We start from the raw sequence: 20,373 nt of genomic DNA on the forward strand, positions 1-20,373 counted from the left end.
AACCTATAGCTCATGACCATAGGTTATCAGATGCCCGAGCCACCTCATCTGACTCCTCTCGATGCGGCATAACAACATTAGATAATCCCTCCCAGTCATTTTTTTCTCTCTTCTTCCTGTTCTGTGCCACACTTTTGTGACTGCAATCTCCATAGCCTTAGCCATCATTTCAGTGGTAAACCAACAAAAACTTGAATTGAATGAAGCTGAGAAAGGGCTTGGTAATAGACAGTGAGAAAGATGAAAGATGTTCTGGGAGACATATTTGCACCTCAGATGGGAAACATTTCAGTATGATTAAATGGAAGTTTTGAAAACAGCATTTTTACTGTCTGCATTATAAATATTAACCAGGCTTAAATAAAGAGATATTTGGTGAATGCTTTGCATTGTTTGAAAGGTTGAATAGTAACCAATATGTAAACAATTGTAAATCCTTTCATAAGTAATCTGTTCATGGAAACTGTATTCCAATAAAATAATCATAATAGAGGAGAAAATAAAATGTGTCCCCTATTTTTGTTCCAAAATAAGGCATTATACTTATTTTAACTACTTGATAACCAATTTCCTATTCTAACTTAAATATAACATGTTCTAGTGTGCTAAAGCAGCTATCCATCTTAACATATATATTTACTTGTGGCTATGATTTTATTTTTAGGGTATTTTCTTATATTTCACACACCATTCCCGACTTCACTGATAATTGCCTAATTAATTTCACAAAGTATGGAAAAGATTTTTACGCTACTACAGAGACTAACTACTTCCAGAAAATTGACCCCAACACTCTTGAAACATTGCAGAAGGCAAGTACTGTGAGCTTCTCTACAGTTTGTTCAAGCAAAATGTTCAACTTCAAGTGCAGTTGTTTTCTTTGAAACAAGTGTTTTAATATGGGTTGTTCTGTTGTTTGCCATCTTCCAGAAGAACTTACTGAGCTCAGTCTTTACTGTCTTCAAGGTGGCTATTGTTAAATTCATATTCTTCATTCATGTAACCTTTTTAGTAGGGGGATGAAGCTTTCAAATAATTTGTCGCCCATATTATAACTGAAACAGTTTTGCTGATCTCACTTGTGAAACATTCCCATTATTATATAAGAAAAGGTAATATTTGTATATTATTTAGCTATTTATACCTATATTAGAAATATGCTTATCATCAGTAAGGATTCTGACAACTCAGTTATACTTCATTTACTTACAGCAGTACATTTGTAAACTATACATTTCCGTACTGTTTACTAAGATAGTTGTTACATACAGAATTATTTAAACATTATTCGAAAAGTTGTAAAAATCCAATAAAAATAATATTTGCAAAGGATTTAATTGATTTTCTGTGAAAATCATGACTATGATTTCCTGCATTTCCTGAAATTAAGCAATGTAAACTTCACTTTACATATCTTTGCTTTTGTTCCTGCCTTTGTATTTATTTGATATATTCTCATTGGTTTTTTTTTCAGCTGGATTACCGAAAGTATGTTGCTGTAAATGTGGCAACATCGCATCCACATTATGATGACGAGGGGAATGCCTATAACATGGGCACCTGCATTGTTGATTTTAGAAAACCCAAATACACCATCTTCAGGATTCCTTCAACTACACCAGGTATAAAATACCACTTACAATTTTAAAATTAATAATTATCAGACTTGTGACAAGGTAGCATAATGGTTAGCACTGCAAAAGCCTAACCTCTCAGTTTTAAATCCTACACTTAATAACTGTTGAATTAGCATTTTTTACTCCCTGACAGTATGGGTTTTATCAGGATATTCTGGTTTCCTCAACCCAAAGAGGTACATGTTAGGGTCTGTAAAAACTGTAAATTTTTCCCATGTTGGCATAATTGATTGTACTATCCTATAATATTGGTTCCTGCCTTATGCCTAGTGCTCCAGAGGATAGTTTGCAGCCCTAATGACTGAACATGAGAATATTATTATTTTTTCATTATTTTTAATCTGCTTCCATGTAACCAAAGCTGTTACTACTTTTGTTTTTATTCCCTAGAAAGTGAGATGAGAAAGACTTCATGTTTGAAGAGCCTGGATATTGTGTGCTCAATTCCCTGCCGCTCTGCACTCAGCCCAAGCTATTATCATAGCTTTGGCATGACAGAAAATTACATAATTTTTATTGAGCAGCCATTCAAACTGGACATCTTGAGGCTAGCCACAGCCTACTATCGAGGAGTAAACTGGGCCAGTTGCCTCAAGTTTGATGCTGATGATATTGTAAGATTTCAAATTAAACTTCTCATTATTCACCTATCCATCCATTTTTTGATTCAACTTTCTAAATTTAGGGGAAACTCATCATAGAATGTTTCTAACTTCATGCTAAACTAGAAATAATTACAGAACTCAGTCCATCTTAAACTTTTCCTAAGCACTTCACAGAGATAGTATTAATTGATAAAATATTTTATATCTACAATATTTTTCTTTCATATATTATTAATGAGCATGGTGGCATACTGATGAGTGCTTCTCTCTCACAGATCCTGGTCAGTGTATGAATGGAGCTGCCATGTTGTTCCCATTTCTCTATGAGTACTTTTTTTGGATCTCCTGGGTTTCCATTCACATCCAAAAAACCTTTATACTGGGTTTATTGTTGACTCCATGTCAATTTTTATTTTTTACATTTTAGATTTAAGCTCATAAAAAACATTGTTTAAACTTTTCCATTTGTTGTAAAAAAAAAAAAACAGCAAGAAGAAAGATAAACGTTTGGGACCCCAACTGGGTTAAATGATTGTTACTGTATGTTTGGTAAAGATCACACTAATGTACTGCTGCTATACAGATGGAATGACAGGGATGCCTTTTTATGGTGTATCAATGAGTGGAGGCAGATTTTGAATTTGAAATCTTGTCACTATGTGAAAAGAAGGCCAACATATACCTCTTCTTGCATTAGATCCTGCCTCTTACAGTGAAATCATGATCAAGTCATGAAATACACAAAAAGTTTGCATTAATGCAAAAGAACTGACATACAGTATTAGAGGAATACCATATTAATCAAATAGGTCTTACTAACTAAAGAAACAGTACATTACATAGAGCTTTTTGTGGACATGATCACTATTACATTGGTTTACTGCACACTATGAATGTAAATGCCATTTTAATAATTATTCAGCTGTTAATATTAAATTAATAATGTAATACCCTAGGCCTGCTTGTTTAACTATGCACAGCAGATAAGTTACATGTAATGTAATCAATATCCCAGGCAAGCTTTTTTAGCTACTCTACACGGTTAAGATACATGTTAAATTGGTCACTAGCAGCAACTTGAAGTGTACAAGTAAAACTTGCTACCAAAGCCCCTGTTCGTTGGGGCCAGTGAACTGGATGGCACAATATTTTATACATTGTATTATCATGAACACACACACCTACTCTACCTGGTGTTCTCCAGATGTACATTGGAGCAGTTAGCCAGCATCATAGCCACAAGCAAGAGTCTGAAAAATAACTCTAAATGCCCACTAGATGGGAGAAAACTGGCAAACCCCAGGTAGTAATGAGAGGACAAAGGATGAATCTTATAAATGAAAAGATTTATTGTCACTAAAATGCTCTTGGTAATAGTGAAGGTCTGAAGAACACAAAAGGAAAAAGGAGTTACCTGAAATATGCAATCCTAAAGTAAACAATATCCCAATAGAAAAATCCAAAGAAAAGTCGAATAAATAGAGCAAAGTTCGAAATCCAGAAAATTACAAAAGCACATAGAAAATCTTTATTGCTCTATTGCTCTAACAATTTCACAATACCCACTGCTTTTAATGAACTGAAAGAGACTGCTTGCTTTCTCAGTCTTTATAGGGCTAAGGGCAGCCCCTTGATGGTGACAGTCAGGTGGCCTAACCTCTTGGGGAACCACCCACAAGACACATGGAACATAACAAAACAGGCTTAGACACATAATAATTAAATAATACGCAAAACTAATACGAAACAGAATAATGCAAATAATTAACACCAGTAACACTGTTAACATTAACAAAAGAACCAAAAATGTACAAAAAGGATATAAAAAAAGGAATTTGAACACCAGCCAGGAATCCTGGTTGAAATATAAAACAGCTGTCTTCTGTATGTGTGGCTATAGAAAGTTTGATGAGTGTAATATGCCACCAGTTTCCTCTGTCAGTCAGTCTTCATCTCAATGTGGGACAATAAAATTCTTGGTTGTTAGTACAGTCCAGAAGTCAGTTGTGAGTGCAAGTTTGTTTGCATGTGGCTAACTTGATTTTCAGCCTTTGGTTAAATGTTTTTCTGTGTGGCTGATGACAGTGTCTCTGGAAAATTTGTGGCCTAGCTAAAGATAGTTTCTTAGCTGCTGAACGCATAAGACTGGCAACGTCTTTTGTTCTGCTATTGTACACACTTGCTGTATGTGATTTTCTCTGACCACTAGTCATCACTTTTCCTTTCCTTGTGCTACTGTCCAATCCCACAAGCACCATGCTTGTTTTGAATGCTGTAGTGCATTGTATTGTAGATATCTTGCTTTTTCAATTATTATTAGTAGTAGTAGTATAGTATTATGCAGTTTGCTTTAGATTTAATCACTGTATTGCTCAAACTTCCTTTAATTTGAGCTATATTTAACACATTTTGCTACATTTGAGCTACATGTAGCACATCTGACATGTACCTTAAACTGCCTTCATGTATATATTTAAAGGGTCAGCATGTTTCTGAGTAAATCTGTACTAGCCAGTGCAGTATAATTTAGGAAGGCAATTAAATTTCCTAACACAAATTTTATTCAGCTTAAATCCTTAAAGTGCATGTACCGTATATAACATGAGTTTATCAGTAACATCCCTATCTCCATTGCGTAATATTGACATGAAGTTGAAAAATCTCTTTGATCATCTGCATTATTTTGCATTTTCAGAATAACATTTTCACATTTACAGTTCATATCTTTAGTGCTTCCTCCGTGGTTTGTTTTTGACCTATCTGGCCTTTACTAGACTTAGCAACATAAGAAAATGGGCAGATTGCTTGACTGAATGTCCCTTGCAATTTACTGGCATCCAGAGTTCCTGTCCTTCCTGAATTTGATTAAGTGGGATTGAAAAAAAATCATTTACACTGTGTAAAAATCTCAGTTTATCCTACAAGTTGATGACTCTCATGTTGAGTTTTCAAATATTTTGGTTATTGCTTATTATATGTGTTATTTTTGGTGGAAGCATTATTACCACTGCTACCGTACAGCTCCAAGAGACTTGGTTTGTATTGTGGCCCTTTAGAGTTAGCATGTTCACTTATGGCTGTGTTGTTTTTTCCCCATTTGCTCTAGGTTTTCCCCTACCATTGATATATCTGAGTATGGTTGTGTGAATGCGCCAGTTACCTTGGCTTATGTCTAATGCTGCCAGAATAGACCATCCTAAAGTAAAATAAGTTGGGTATGCATTATGAATGAGCGGATATGCACAGAATATTTTTTATTATTATAATAAAAAAGCATCCTCTGTTATTAAAACTTATTAGTTTTACAGTATGTGGTAGTTTTCCTATAAATATGGAGCAGATGTCTAATGTTATGTACTATGCATTTGTGTTAGCCTTGGATAAGTTCCAGCTCCTTGCTCCAGTGGGTTCAGAAAATGAACGGATGAATGAATATACATACAGTACTGTATCTCTACGAAACAGTTGATTTTTGTTCGCTCGTTTCCTGCAAAACATTTTCTTTTCTCAAATCAATACATGTAATGACAAAGTACTCAATAAAAAGAGAGTAAAAGGTGAAAGATAAAAGCAAACAAACAAACAAAAAAAACAATATTTACTTCTACTTATTTCTTTTACAGACATTAATTCACTTGATTGACAGGAAGACAGGGAGGCCCGTGCATACTAAGTTCTATACTGAACCACTAGTATTATATCATCACATCAACGCTTATGAAGAAGATGATCACGTTATTTTTGATGTAATCACGTACAAGGATAACAGTCTGTATGATATGTTCTACCTGATAAATATACAACAGGATTCATATGACTTTGAGCAGAAGAACAAGCTATCTTCAAAACCCTTCTGTCAGAGGTTTGTCATCCCGCTGTTGTCAGAAAAGGCAAGTGTACATTTAATAATTTCCTCATTGCTTTTATTTTATATTTGACCTTTAAGCCATTATTTTATTCTCTGTTTTCCTCAATCTAAGACTCATTTTCCCTTTATTAATATACATTTTAGTTTATTAGAAAATACTTGGACAACTGTCAGTTTGTTCCTGGCCTAGTTGCTTCTTTTATTTTTCTAAATGAATCCAAACAAATCTTATAATGGGAGCAGATGGTTTCTTCAGATGCTTTATTTTGATAATATATTTGGCTTTTGAGTTAAATGGACTTACATAAAGCTGTCATTCTTCAGGGCACAGAGATTGGCATTAATCTGGTCCGACTGAAATCGACTACTGCAACTGCAATTAAAAAGAAAGAAGATACTGTGTTTTGCCTCCCAGAAATAATTTGTGAAGGTACAGTAGAAAACTGTTTATTATGAAATAATAAAGAAAGCAAACAATGCCAACTGTGCAAGAAAAGATAACAGCAGGTTGTTTTGTTTACATCATCATATTTAGAAAATATATCATGAATAATTATACTTTATACAGTGTAGAAATCATAAAATATGCCCAGCAAATGCTACAGTATCTGGTACTCAGTTGGTTGGTAAGGTTTATTAACTTGAATTTTGTAAAGTTATCATTACTTTTCAGTACTGAACTATTCAGCACCCCTACATGTTCCAGTGCACTCTTGACAAAGGGCAGATTGTTCCTATTACTGGGCACTTCTGGTTACCTCCGTACTGCTCTTTATCAGTTTGCTGTATCCTGTTGACAAAGTGGGCTTAACAGAAGGGAAACCATGGAATAGTTGGCACTGTAGAAAGAAAGAATTTATTTTTTAGCAATTACTAAATTCCTGTTCAATGTTTAATAAAAGACAACTTATTATTTTCCTTTGTTAATTGCTTTTTCTTTGAATATGGCTATAATAAAACTCTGCTCCCCAAAATAAATAAATAAACAAATAATAGATATGACATGGATTCTTCACTTGATCTTCGACAATTTCCTCGGTAGTTTGTCTTTGATTCCCCAAGAAGTTCTTTTCATGTAGCTTTTTCAGCTTGTTTCAACTTAACATTGAATTTCTCATCTTGAATCAATTTCTTAATATGAGGTCTTAACAAAAAATCTTTCTTTGATCTTGGCATCAGTAAATTCAGGAGATTTCTTTCTTACTTATGTGAATCCAAGTCTGTTTTGATCCATTGCTTCAGCAAAATTATTCATAACACCAAGCGTAATGTGTAAAGTTATAAAATGTTTAGAAAAAGCACAAAAAAAAATTCAATCCTGAATTTAACTTAAAAAAACTATACACCTTAATAGATATGTATGTAAAAAATAAACAGCCTAAAAAAGACCTAACTCAAAAACTATGGATGATAGAAAAATTATCAGTATACATATTTCTGAAGTCATCAGTAAAAGTTCCCCTGAGTTATTCTGTGACAAAATCTTTGTTTTTCAGTGCAATTGCTGCAGTGATCCTTTAAGTCTTCATAAGCCAAATATGACTGTTTATGGATGTTTCTTTGCATTTTAACAGGAGTGGAGCTACCCAGAATTAACTATGATTACAATGGGAAAAAATACAGATACTTCTATTCCACAAGAGTAGAGTGGAGGCCGGTTCCAACAAAGGCAAGAATATTTTCTGTTATTGGTTTTAAGACATAAGAACTTAAACTGAATTTGATCAAATTAGATATAGAGTAGTTGCTTTCTAGCTGCAGTTTATTAATCTGTAATAAGTATTTTCATTATGGCAAAGTATCCTGTTATTTTACATCCAGTGATGTCTATTATGTCCCAGTTCTGAAGTTTCGTATTTATCTAAAGTGCCTTAGAAAATGTTTGCTGTGCAGCGTTAATCTTATTTAGACTCTATAATGTGTTATAAAGAGTGTTCCCGTCTTTCTTCTGAGCATTCCTAATAGCAGGATGTCTTTATGCCTCCTCATTTTATTAGCTCTAAATGCTGCTTTGATTCTGTTGATCATGACATTTTACTTCAGTGCCTGATAGATCAGGTATGTTTCTGATAGATTTTTGGAGTGGTTTTCATTTTATTATGTAACTGTGATATTTTTCCCTAAGAAAACAAAAATCACGCTTTTGCCTTTTGTCTTCTGGAGGTTCTTAGGGGTCACAGTTCTTGAACTGATCCAATTTTTTATCTGTTTGTTACCATTTGGGCAAAATCTTATGTCATCATAGTGTTGGTTCACGGCTATGCTGATGACACACTGATTTATATTAAGTCTTCCCCCATTGCTCATAGAAGACTGTCTCGAGACACTTAATGCATAGATGACATTCAGAGGTAGATAAGTGACACCAGCTGTTGGACAGCAATGATTCTGAAGTAATTTCACATGGATACTCATTGCCAGATAAAAAATATGACAATTATCTATGTTACTATTAATTGAAATTCAATTCCTTTGTCTTGTATAGAAGCTGGTTTACACTGTCATATTGTATCTATTGTTAAGTCTCTTTTTGCTGGTTTGCATGATACTGACTGCCTATGAAAAAGAGAGGATTTATTTTCAGGACCCTTTGTTTTCTATACATGTATTAAAGCTACTGCCATTGTATGTCTCTAAAGCCTACTCAAAACACACAAATGTGTAGCTTCTCTCAGGTCCACGTAATCTGCCACCTTGGTCGTTACAGTGAAGAACCTATGTACTATGGGAGGCTGTGCTTTATGCTCTGAATGTCTACATATGGAAAAGAAGGTTCCACAGTCTGTTAGAGCACCCATAAAATTGGTTAGATTTAAAAGAAATTTAACAACTCATCTTTATTGCTGTTCATTTGCCAATTCATGGAGAGTTTTTACACCCAAGCTGTCAGACTCCTTAACACCATGCTGCCTCCTGGGATCTTCCACACGTCTCAACCACCTCTAAAAACAGAACTTTTATACATGCAAGCCACTTTCCTGCAAAGATGAGCGTGCACGGAGAACAGAACTGAAAATCTCATACTGACCTTTAAGTATTTTGACATTCTTGATATCCTTCTGCTGTGAAACATTCTGACCTGTCATTGTTTACACATTTCCTAAACAACACTGATAATTTCTGTATTATCTATATCTATTATTTATTTATTATATTACATATCTTTGGACTATATTTATGTATCTTGATTGCAAATACCATACATTACATCAATGTTCATATTGCTAACTACACGTCAATATTACCGCTACTTCTTTGTCTTGTCTTTGCACAATGTCTTGTCTTGTTTGTGTTTTAATTTAAATTTAAATTTTAATTCTATTTTTAATTTATTTTTGCGCATCATGTTGTTACACTGTGGACCCTGAGCTTCGCAATTTCGTCTATATGTATACTTGTATATGGTTAAGATGACAATAAAGTTCACTTTGACTTTATCTTTTGACTTTAAAATTAAGTATTTTTGTTTGGCTCACTGATCACTTTGGTTCTTTGTGTTTTATTATTTTAGATCGCAAAAGTGGATGTAATGACAAAACAGATTGTTGAATGGTCTGAAGACGACTGCTGGCCAGCAGAGCCAGTTTTTGTACCTGCACCAGACACAAAAGAAGAAGATGATGGTATGTTGTTCAGTTGATGAAGGTGGAGAAAGCATACCTCATATTTATATGTATATTATAGAGTAATAATTTTCTTTATGTCTAGTTTTAAGTCATGAATGTACTAAATACAGTACACTCTTAAATCTGCCTCGGTCTTTCTATAAAGTTTTACAAAAAGGGCTTAAAGGGCAAATGACCTATTTCTGTATTTACAATCTTTCCTTTTATGACAAGTCAATTTTGTCAGATAGGTTCTGAAACTGAAAACACTGAACAGAAGATCAGATTTATATATTGTCACACAGCATAAAATGCATTACTTTTCAAGGGTGTACTTACATCATCACAATATATTATTATTTAATATTTGTTTTTTGTAATCTACTGTATAACAATGGCACTATATAGGCACCTGACCCGACACAGATAGACCCGGAGGCATGTATAAAAATAAACAAACTTTTGTGTATATTCAGCTGTGGGACACGTCTTCCCCGTGCCACACAGTCCCAAAGCACAATTGCAACACACCACACTCTGTCCTTTACCACCACTCCTCCTCCTCAAGCTTAGTCCTCCTCCTCCTCCTGACTCTGGCGCCTGAGTGGTGGTGGCTGGCCCTTTTTATCATCCACGCGGAAGTGTTCCAGGTGCTTAACCACCTGGTCCTAATTGCACCTCCGGGTGGGGCTGAAAACTCCTCCAGCGGCCTAGCCCTAGCGGCCATCCGAGTTCCCAACCAGGCTGTGGAAGACTCCATCTCCCATGGAGCCATGCGACCGGTTGGGGAATTACCATTGGCCAGGGAGGCTGCCACCATGCGCCCTGGGTGGAGGTATTAAGTTGCCAATGGTTGCTCCCCCGGAACAGATGCAGTAGGGGCGTCATCACACTGCCCCTCCCTCAGATGAGCCTTGTGGTGCGTTTCCCCGAGGGTGATTCGACTCGTAAGATCCTCATTGTTGGGAACCCGAGTGGCTGGACCAGGACAAGGGGTCGCCCATGTAACACCTGGCTGCGGCAGATAGAGGGTCATTTCCGGAGGGTGGGACTGGACCGTGTGTCTGCCTGGGAGGTTACAAACCGGGATCCCGAGTTGTTTAGTAATGTAGCAGTGTACCAGTGCATGCTCCCCAACTTGACTTGACTTGACTTGTACTCTGTGCTCTGAATGCATTAAGCCAGAATATAGTTCTATGTTCACAGTTGAATCATTTCAATGTTTTACATATGAGCAGTAAATTATATTTTCACGTATTTATTTATGTTAGTGTTTAACGACTGTTCAAATGGAAAATTTGTGATTTTTTTTTCAGGTGTTATTTTGTCCTCAATTGTTTCTTCAAACCCAAGTAAACCTCCATTCATGCTAATCCTTAACGCAAAGACTTTCCAAGAAATCGCTAGAGCTTCCATTAATGCTGATGTCCATCTGGATTTACATGGCATTTTTATTCCCAGGAATTCTTCAGGCTGATGACGCCCTCTTGTGGGTCATTTCAGAAATTCTGTGCAGAAATGCTGTACTTCACTCAGGTATAACCATGAAAATGAATATCGAGAGAACAAGGATTGATTATTTATTTATTTGGATTCCTTGATTTTCTGTTGGTCTAAATCTGGAAATTTATCAAAGTTTTTCAGTAGTTGTTAAGATAGGCATGATCTTCACCAGAGTTCACAAAATGAAATGATGCGGGTTGACTGGATGGCAGACTCCCTCATCTCGTACTCTCTCACGTCGGCTGAGGTTTAAGATGCCAGGCAGTTGCGGTAAAGAGGCCTGGTTACCTTAAGGAAACGACATACAGACATGGGAAAGTGTGGATTTTTAGACAGCAGGATTTCTAATTTTTTCCTGCTGCTATTCTTTACAGAGTTTTTTATTTGCTTTGTAAGCTTTTGTTTCAAGAAATTAGTCATTCTTATGTAAATTAGGTAAAATATTTAAATTTGTCTTTTATAATATAGAGTGCAAGATGATTCGCTCTTTAAAAATCCAAATTTATCATAAATACTTTATTATTATAATATATAAAATTAGCAATTCCGAAACCCACATTTTTTTCTATTTCTTAAAGCAATTACAGAAATGTATTTTGAAGAATATTAATTTATTTAAATTAGCAAAACAGAGAAAATATATAATATGCATATATAATGTTTATATGTTTGCAGTCATTTAGGAATGAATGCTTTTCAACTTGAGATCAGGACACATCTTAAATAAGGATCATGCTTAATGATCATATTCTAATTTTAAGTACTATATAATATGCCTATGTGATCTGAAGATAAAAAGCTGCTTATATTCTACAAGATAATACACAAATTAAAAAAACGTAAGTCGCAAAGAATACATATTCAATGAATATAGTCCAAACTACATGTTGGATTTTAGTGAGAAGATTCAAAATCTGCATCTGCTCACTAATTGCTCCACCTTGAAGAATATTCTCACATACTAATTACTATTTCTTAGTATCGCTGGCTTCCTTTTCCACTAATATGATGTATATTGCACCCTTGCTGCTGAAATTAAAACTGTGAAGACTTTGTATAAGCCTTGTATTATGTACAATGTTTGTTTCTTTAGTGAATAAGTTAGTAAATACAGTATATAACATACAAATACATAAAAATATCCTGAGGGAGTTGAGGTCTTGCTGTTGTCAAATGAAGAGACCCTGAAAAGCTGTGATGGGATGAATGGTCTCCTCATAGGTTTAATGATTGTCCACATGCAATGTCAGTGTTTTAGCGCCTAAGTTGATTTCAATGTCTACATACAGATGAAACAAGCTCAAGGCATTGTCAAATTATTCCAGCGATTTTCAGTTTCAGATTTCATTTGCGTAATCTTTGCATGTCAAAGGCAGTCATGACACGCAGTTGTGTAGCCTGATACACCCAGCGGCTCAATCCAACCAATCTGCAACTTATCCTTGATCAGAAAAGTCGGATTTTGTCTTAAGTCATTGGGGTGGGCTCTGTGTGTGAAAGCTGAGAAACAATGAGCACTCAGCTAGAAGTACAAACCATCTAATGCAGCGATGAGAATTAAGGAATGGGAGTGTTATGTACCTCACATACAGAAGACAAGCTTGTTGCCTGATGCGTCATGTTTTGCATGCCATGACAGAATAGAAAAAATAAAAAAATCCGGAGATTGCTGCTGAACTTGCCATACCTGTAATGCATTCATACAGCATCAGCTCTGTCAGGCAGATCATCATTAGCTGTCAGAAAAAAGGGAGAGCTTGTTATACTTTGGAAATGTGAAACTATGCCATAAAGTTGTCACAAAATCATGTAATTTGTCACACTCAGAGATTTTGTAGTCATGTACAGTTGTCAACTCCTCTCCAACTTGAAGCCATGTAGCGTTATTTAACAATAGCTTTCACAAACAAACTGAAAGTCGCATCAAAAGTCACTCCAGTGAAAGAATTCATACCTCTTTCTCTTCAGTCTCAGAAACATTTTGAGAGACAGAGCTGTATTTTTCATATACTGTACGTCCAATGCCGTGGGCTGGCAACCTGCCCGGGGTTTGTTCCTGCCTTGTGCCCTGTGTTGGCTGGGATTGGCTCCAGCAGACCCCTGTGACCCTGTAGTTAGGATATAGCGGGTTGGAAAATGACTGACTGACTTTGTTGTTGTTAATATATAAAAACCTAAAAGCATCATTTGCTACCATAAACAGTAAAGACATATTGATCAACCTACCTCTCAAGTTTTCGCTTTTCTTTACATGTTTAAATTGACATAATACCTCAACAGATATAACTATTATGGTTTTTTTTTTTTTTTAAATATTTATATGTAAATACAAAGTAAGCTTATTAACATGTTTTCAGGTGTGTAAAATAATCTGGATTTTTATAGCATTTTAATATTTAAATAGATTTTACCTGCAAACTTTAACTATATTATAGAGCAATCATTACAAAACTTATAAAATATATTGAATAGAAATATTACAAATTAAATAATAATGTAACATAACATTCTTGGCAGCATCAGATTAAAAAAGTAACCAACTCTGGACCATCACAAAGTCACCTACACACTCACACATGTTAGGGATGTGGGAGGAAACAGGAGAAAAACCAATGAAGGCACTGGGGAATCAGCACATTTCATACAATTATACACCAAGCTTTTGCAGGATTTGAGTCTGCAGACAGTATAACTATAAGTATAACTAATAACGCACCAATTATAAATGAATCAAAGCTGTTGGTGGGTTTGTGGATATTGGTGGATAGGCTGTAAACTGTAGGCCTTTGTGAACTCATTTAAATGTTTATCACTCCTTTGTCACTGTAATTGAGTTTGTAAAAGCACTGCATTATGCATTAATCAAAAGATTATAAAGATTTGGCATAAACATTTGATTATTACATGAATGTGGCATATGACATAAATAAAAAACTGTTAATTTAAAGTACATACCGTTCAACTTCCACTGTTTATGAAGACACAGGCAGCACAGCCTTGTGGGACAAAGCATTCCACGTAAATTATAAACCTGCATTACTCCAGTTTTAGAAATTTGGAAGTACCGGTAATTGTACTTTTCTCATGTGATTTGTAAATTACAGTTTTAAAAATTGTCAGCTAAATAAAATAATATTGACATGGATGGTACGTTTTTATCTATAAAATGTAAGAACACTATAGCTAAAAGATGGGCAGTCTGCTTATTTGCTATAGCGCCTTTTAATAACAATTATGTGTGATATGTGCCTTACAAAATAAAGACTACTATGTTAAATTTCTTTGCCACAAGTCTGTTTTTTTAATAATAATCTGTCCTTACATACATATTTTGATATTTTGTCATTACTTTTTGTCTCCCTGCATACTTTTTAGAAAAGTATTCATACAGTTACCTTGGCATTGTGCATAGGATTGTGAGTTTTCTGTGTGGAGCTTTGTGTTCCCAATACTATTATCAATGGCAAACTGATCTGTGAGGAAAGGATAGGTAAAGAACAATCCAAAAGCTACTGTATATACAGGAGCTCTCATGAAGCAAAATAAATTAAAGTGAAACTTACCAGGAACAGGGATTCTGGAACCTGCCCGTGGAACTAGGCCTCTTATTCTCTTTTGTGAACCTGGTGGCCTGGAAAACCAGCTGCAGACCCACAACTTGCTAGAAGGATTACATTTCATTGCTGGCCTGTGAGCACCTGGGAATTCCCTAGGAGACGAAGACTTTCACTGGGAATATGGTGGCTTGGTTTGTTCACTTTTAGCGTGTGGACTATGTGACAAACATCTGAAAAAGGGATGAAAACAGAAAATCAAGCATTTAAATCTAACCCAAGGTAGGATAGAATTCCTCATCGAACATTCTAGGAAGTGACAGAACCACACTGACAGTAAGAGAACACGTGTGAAGTGTGTTCTTTCTAAAGTTGCTAGAGGGTCATAGGCAATGTCTTATGTGCAAATGTAGAAATGAGAGATGCCAAGGATGTACAATACACTCCTAAAGGAAAAAGAAAATCCAAGAAAAGACTTTGCATGACCTCCTGATTAAAAGATGGCAGGATGTAATCTCTAGATTCTACTTTAATATGTTAATATGGGAATTGCGTTAGAGATGCAGCACTTTAGGCTCCTGAAGCATCACTGAGCTCCTGGACAGTCTGAGGTGCAACCTGGTGGTGTCAGATGGACCAAAACATAATGTCCCAGAGGTGTTCTATTGGATTTAGGTCAGGAGAGTGTGGGGGCCAGTCAATGGTATCAATTCCTTCATCCTCCAGGAACTGCCTGCATACTCTTGCAACATGATGTTGGGTATTGTCATGCACCCAGGAGGAGGAGGAACCCAGGACCTTCTGCATCAGCATAGGGTCTGACAATGGGTTCAAGGATTTAATCCCGATACCCAATGGCAGTCAAGGTGCCGTTGTCTAGCCTGTAGAGGTCTGTGCGTCCCTCCATGGATATGCCTCCCCAGACCATCACTGACCCACCACCAAACCTGTTATGCTGAACAATGTTACAGGCAGCATAACATTCTCCATGGCTTCTCCAGACCCTTTCATGTCTGTCATATGTGCTCAGGGTGAACCTGCTCTCATCTGTGAAAAGCACAGGGCACCGGTGGTGGACCTGCCAATTCTGGTATTCTATGGAAAATGTCAAATGAGCTCCATGGTGCCAGACAGTGAGCACAGGGCCCACTAGAGGACGTCTGGCCCTTAGGCCACCCTCAAGAAGTCTGTTTCCGATTATTTGGTCAGAGACATTCACACCAGTGGCCTGCTGGAGGTCATTTTGTATGGCTCTTTCAAGTGCTCATCCTGTTCCTCCTTGCACAAAGCAGCAGATACCGGTTCTGCTGATGGGTTAAGGACCTTCTACGGTCCTGTCCAGCTCTCCTAGAGTAACTGCCTGTCTCCTGGAATCTCCTCCATGCGCTTGAGACTGTGCTGGGAGACACAGCAAACCTTCTGGCAATGGTACATATTGATGTGCCATCCTAGAGAAGTTGGACTACCTGTGCAACCTCTGTAGGGTCCAGGTATCGCCTCATGCTACTAGTAGTGACACTGACTGTAGCCAAATGCAAAACTAGTGAAGAAACAGTAAGATGAGGAGGGAAAAATGTCAGTGGCCTCCAGCTGTTAAACCATTCCTGTTTTTGGGGTCGCCTTTGTTAATTTCATTAACACCAAAGCAGCTGAAACTGATTAACAACCCCCTCTGCTACTTAACTGACCAGATCAATAGCCCAGATGTTTCACTGACTTGACACTATACTCTGATTAAAAAATGTTCCTTTCATTTTTTGCAGTAGTATATTTGTGAAGTTTCAGGCATGGATGGTTTTGCTGAGGTGTTTCCTCAAAACTTGTACAGATCAGAGAGCTGATGCCTTTGTGGAAGTCTTCATTTGACTGTTCCTTTTTGCTTAAAGAAAGATACATGTTTTTAAAGTGCCTAAGGCACATAGGATGACCTGCTACAACAACCATATAACTTCACCCCTTTCATCAGTTATAGTCAAGCACTCAGATAGGCTGGTGATTGTATACAATAACTTCAGCATTCCTGTTAGATTAGAACAACTTATATATTCTGAAGCACATATGTCAGGTTACTTGTTATAAACTATATACTGTAGCAGACACACTATAATCAACATCCAAGCTGATCACCATTAGTTTGGGAATCAGAATTACAGTAGTTTGTATAACTGTTTTGCAGATCTGTAAAAATAAAATACAATGTGTTCTTGTTGACGATTTACACATAAGGCACCCAAGATTACGGGGGTTAGTTGGTTTACTCCTGGTTTATCAATACCTGTGTGACCAGACACAATTTAAATTCCATCTTTAAGTTCCCATAAAAGATCTAATCACGAATTGTGATGAGTGAGACATAAGGGAAGAAGTGAATGGCCTGGAAAGTGATGACATGACAACAAACTTATTTTTGACTTCAGCAAGACTAAAGAAAAGATTGTTGGCTCCAGAAACACTTTATTTACTCAGGACATTATTTCCCAAAAATGAAACTTGGCTTGACCACAAAAGCAAACAACATCAACCTTTTCATGTCTTCAGAAGTTTGCCATGTTTTAATTTTCTCTAACTGTGCAACAGAAAGTTCATGTATCAGGTATCAAGGCTTGGGATGGAAACTTCAAATTTTGAACACAAAGCTTTAGAGGGCAGTGAAGACAGCGTTTGTTGGCATGGCGAACTTTTACCATTCAAAAACATTTACATAGCCTAAAGTAACCAAACTGCGGTAGAACAAAATCACAGCTGGTCCAAAGCCCAGCACATTCCCAACACCCCACCAATGCCAAAATGTTAAAGAAGCAGGATTTACAAAGACGAAATTCTATAACATCATTTCCCCATAGATGACCCAGGAGTGAAAATTTAGAACACCAACAAACTACTTTATTACACTTGAAGTCAGAAGTTTACATACACTTAGTGTGAATTAGAGTGCAGAATGCAGCTGCTAGAATCCTAACTGGGAAAAGAAAATCCGAACACATTTCTCCAGTTTTGATGTCACTACACTGGTTGCCTGTGTCATTCAGGATTGACTTTAAAATACTGCTTATGGTTTATAAAGCCTTAAATAATCTCGCTCCATCTTATATATCGGAATGCCTGACACGTTATATTCCAAATCGTAACCTTAGATCCTCAAATGAGTGTCTCCTTATAATTCCAAAAGCTAAACTTAAAAGAAGTGGTGAGGCGGCCTTCTGCTGTTATGCACCTAAAATCTGGAATAGCCTGCCAATAGGAATTCGCCAGGTTGATACAGTGGAGCAATTTAAAACACTGCTGAAAACACATTACTTTAGCATGGCCTTCTCATAACTACACTTTAACTTAATACTGATACTCTGTATGTTCAATTCTTCATAATAACTATTCACAGTGGCTCCAAAATCCATACTGACCCCAACTTTCTCTTCTGTTTCTTTTTCCTGCGCCACCACCACCTACTCAAAGCATCATGATGCACCAACATTGATGGACTGAAAGCCAGAAGTCTACGTGACCATCATCATCAGGTCTTTCCATGAAAACCCTAAATACAAAGAGGACTGTTTGACTTATGTTAGGTAGATTGCCCAGAGGGGACTGGGCGGTCTCGTGGTCTGGAACCCCTACAGATTTTATTTTTTTCTCCAGCCTTTGGAGTTTTTTTTTTTTGTTTTTTCTGTCCACCCTGGCCATCGGACCTTAGTTATTCTATGTTAATTAATGTTGACTTATGTTTATTTTTTATTGTGTCTTCTATTTTTCTATTCATTTTGTAAAGCACTTTGAGCTACATTTTTTTGTATGAATATGTGCTATATAAATAAATGTTGATTGATTGATTGATTGAATTGTTTAAGACTTACTTTATAACCCCTCCACAGATTTTATACTAACGAACTGGAATTACGATATAGTCAATAAAAAGTGAAATATTCCATCTGTGAACATTGTTGGAGAAAATGACTTGTGCCCTGAATAAAGCAGTGATATGCCAAATTTATAGTTTACAAGTTAGTATAAAATCTGCGAAGGAATTATAAAGTGAGTTTTAAAGAATTCACCCTAAGTATATGAAAACCTCTAACTGCATATGGTAACTCCGAAAGAGGAAGGAACAAATGAAAAAACTGTTTGATTGAGAAAAAATATCTAGGAGAAACAACGCATCATCAACAACCGTGTTATGATCCAACATTCCTGACTGTTCTCTGTGCTAGACTACGGCACTTCTACTTTCTATTGACTCTTAGAAAAAAAGGAAGTGCTTATGCCACAGGCATTGCATTAGTTTAAAAGTTATTATTTTATAACTGTGCATGTTCTGTCATTCTTTTAGAAATCTTGACATCAGTTTTAAATTCAAATCATATTTATAGATAGCTTTTTGTTATAAGATACTGTACAGTTCTATGAGTAACAAGCCTTGGTTTTCTAACTCCAGTTCTGACCCTGGTTCTTAAAGAAGCTCTGAGCTCCAATGCTGAGTCCTTTAGTGCTGGAAAGGTCTGTAACCAAACACCATCCATCCATCCATTATCCAACCCACTATATCCTAACACAGGGTCACGGGGGTCTGCTGGAGCCAATCCCAGCCAACACAGGGTGCAAGGCAGGAAACAAACCCTGGGCAGGGCACCAGCCCACCGCAGGGTACACACACCCACACACCAAGCACACTTAGGGACAATTTAGGATCACCAATACACCTAATCTGCATGTCTTTGGACTGTGGGAGGAAACCAGAGCACCCGGAGAAAACCAACGCAGACACGAGGAGAACATGCAAACTCCACGCAGGGTTGACCCTGAAAGCTACCACTGTGCCTCCATGCCGCCCTGTAACCAAAGACCCTATTTTATTTTTTTCACTTTTTTTTCCTATCTCCTTCTATTAGAGAAAGTCACAGTGGTGTCAGTAACAGCAGCACACACAAGCCATTCTGCTCTCATCTCCGTTAATAATCTCCTGCTCCTCCTGAGGAATTCCCAGTAAAAATTGATAGATACAGTACTGTATAACTTCTTCCCACAAGCCCTGATTCTAGCACAGGTCTTCTCCTAGTAAGCCATCTTTGAAATTCTTTCCACAGCAGGTGTCTAGGGACCATCTCACATCAATTTGCTCTTCTATACCATGTGCACTTCAAAACAGGTCATCCACCTGAAGGTAAACATGTTTGAGCCTGGCCAGTACTTGGAGTGGAGACCATCTTGGAAAAGCTTCGGTTGCTTCAGGAAGAAGTATTGGTGAGGCCAGCAGGGGACATTAACCTGTGGTCTGAACATGGATCCCAATGCAGTGATGGGGACACTGTGTGTGCTGTAAAAATGGTGAGAGCAAGCCTGTCACTATGATCTCAGCAATTCATATGAAATACGTTTCCCTAAAATTGGCATCTCCACCCAGACTCACAAGAAAGATTTTGTGTTGCAGACATGATTTTGGTTGTAAGCATTCAATGACTAGCTAAAAATCCTATAAAAATTCCCTATTTGGATTCAGATGAGATGGAACATTTTTCCAAAGACAGTCCTTCAGGCATCCACATTATTCCTTACATCTGCAGTCACACTACCCACACTTTTGAACATTAGACTCACTCTCCACCAAAA

The 20,373-nt window shown here is 36.7% G+C and overlaps 1 protein-coding gene across 1 annotated transcript in view; it reads left to right on the forward strand.

Annotated features, from left to right (window-relative positions):
* bco1l (beta-carotene oxygenase 1, like) overlaps positions 1–11,740 on the forward strand; it is a 31,142-nt gene extending 19,402 nt beyond the window's left edge. The window contains exons 4-11 of the mRNA XM_039763348.1: positions 665–812; positions 1,475–1,622; positions 2,028–2,251; positions 5,866–6,132; positions 6,435–6,540; positions 7,685–7,779; positions 9,622–9,733; positions 11,032–11,740. Of these exons, the coding sequence (XP_039619282.1) occupies positions 665–812; positions 1,475–1,622; positions 2,028–2,251; positions 5,866–6,132; positions 6,435–6,540; positions 7,685–7,779; positions 9,622–9,733; positions 11,032–11,192 (1,261 nt within the window). The 3' untranslated portion in view covers positions 11,193–11,740. The remainder of the gene's footprint in view (positions 1–664; positions 813–1,474; positions 1,623–2,027; positions 2,252–5,865; positions 6,133–6,434; positions 6,541–7,684; positions 7,780–9,621; positions 9,734–11,031) is intronic.
* Positions 11,741–20,373: the final 8,633 nt, after the last annotated feature.

The sequence above is a fragment of the Polypterus senegalus genome, chromosome 9 (assembly GCF_016835505.1).
Source record: "Polypterus senegalus isolate Bchr_013 chromosome 9, ASM1683550v1, whole genome shotgun sequence".
NCBI classification, from domain to species: domain Eukaryota; kingdom Metazoa; phylum Chordata; class Cladistia; order Polypteriformes; family Polypteridae; genus Polypterus; species Polypterus senegalus.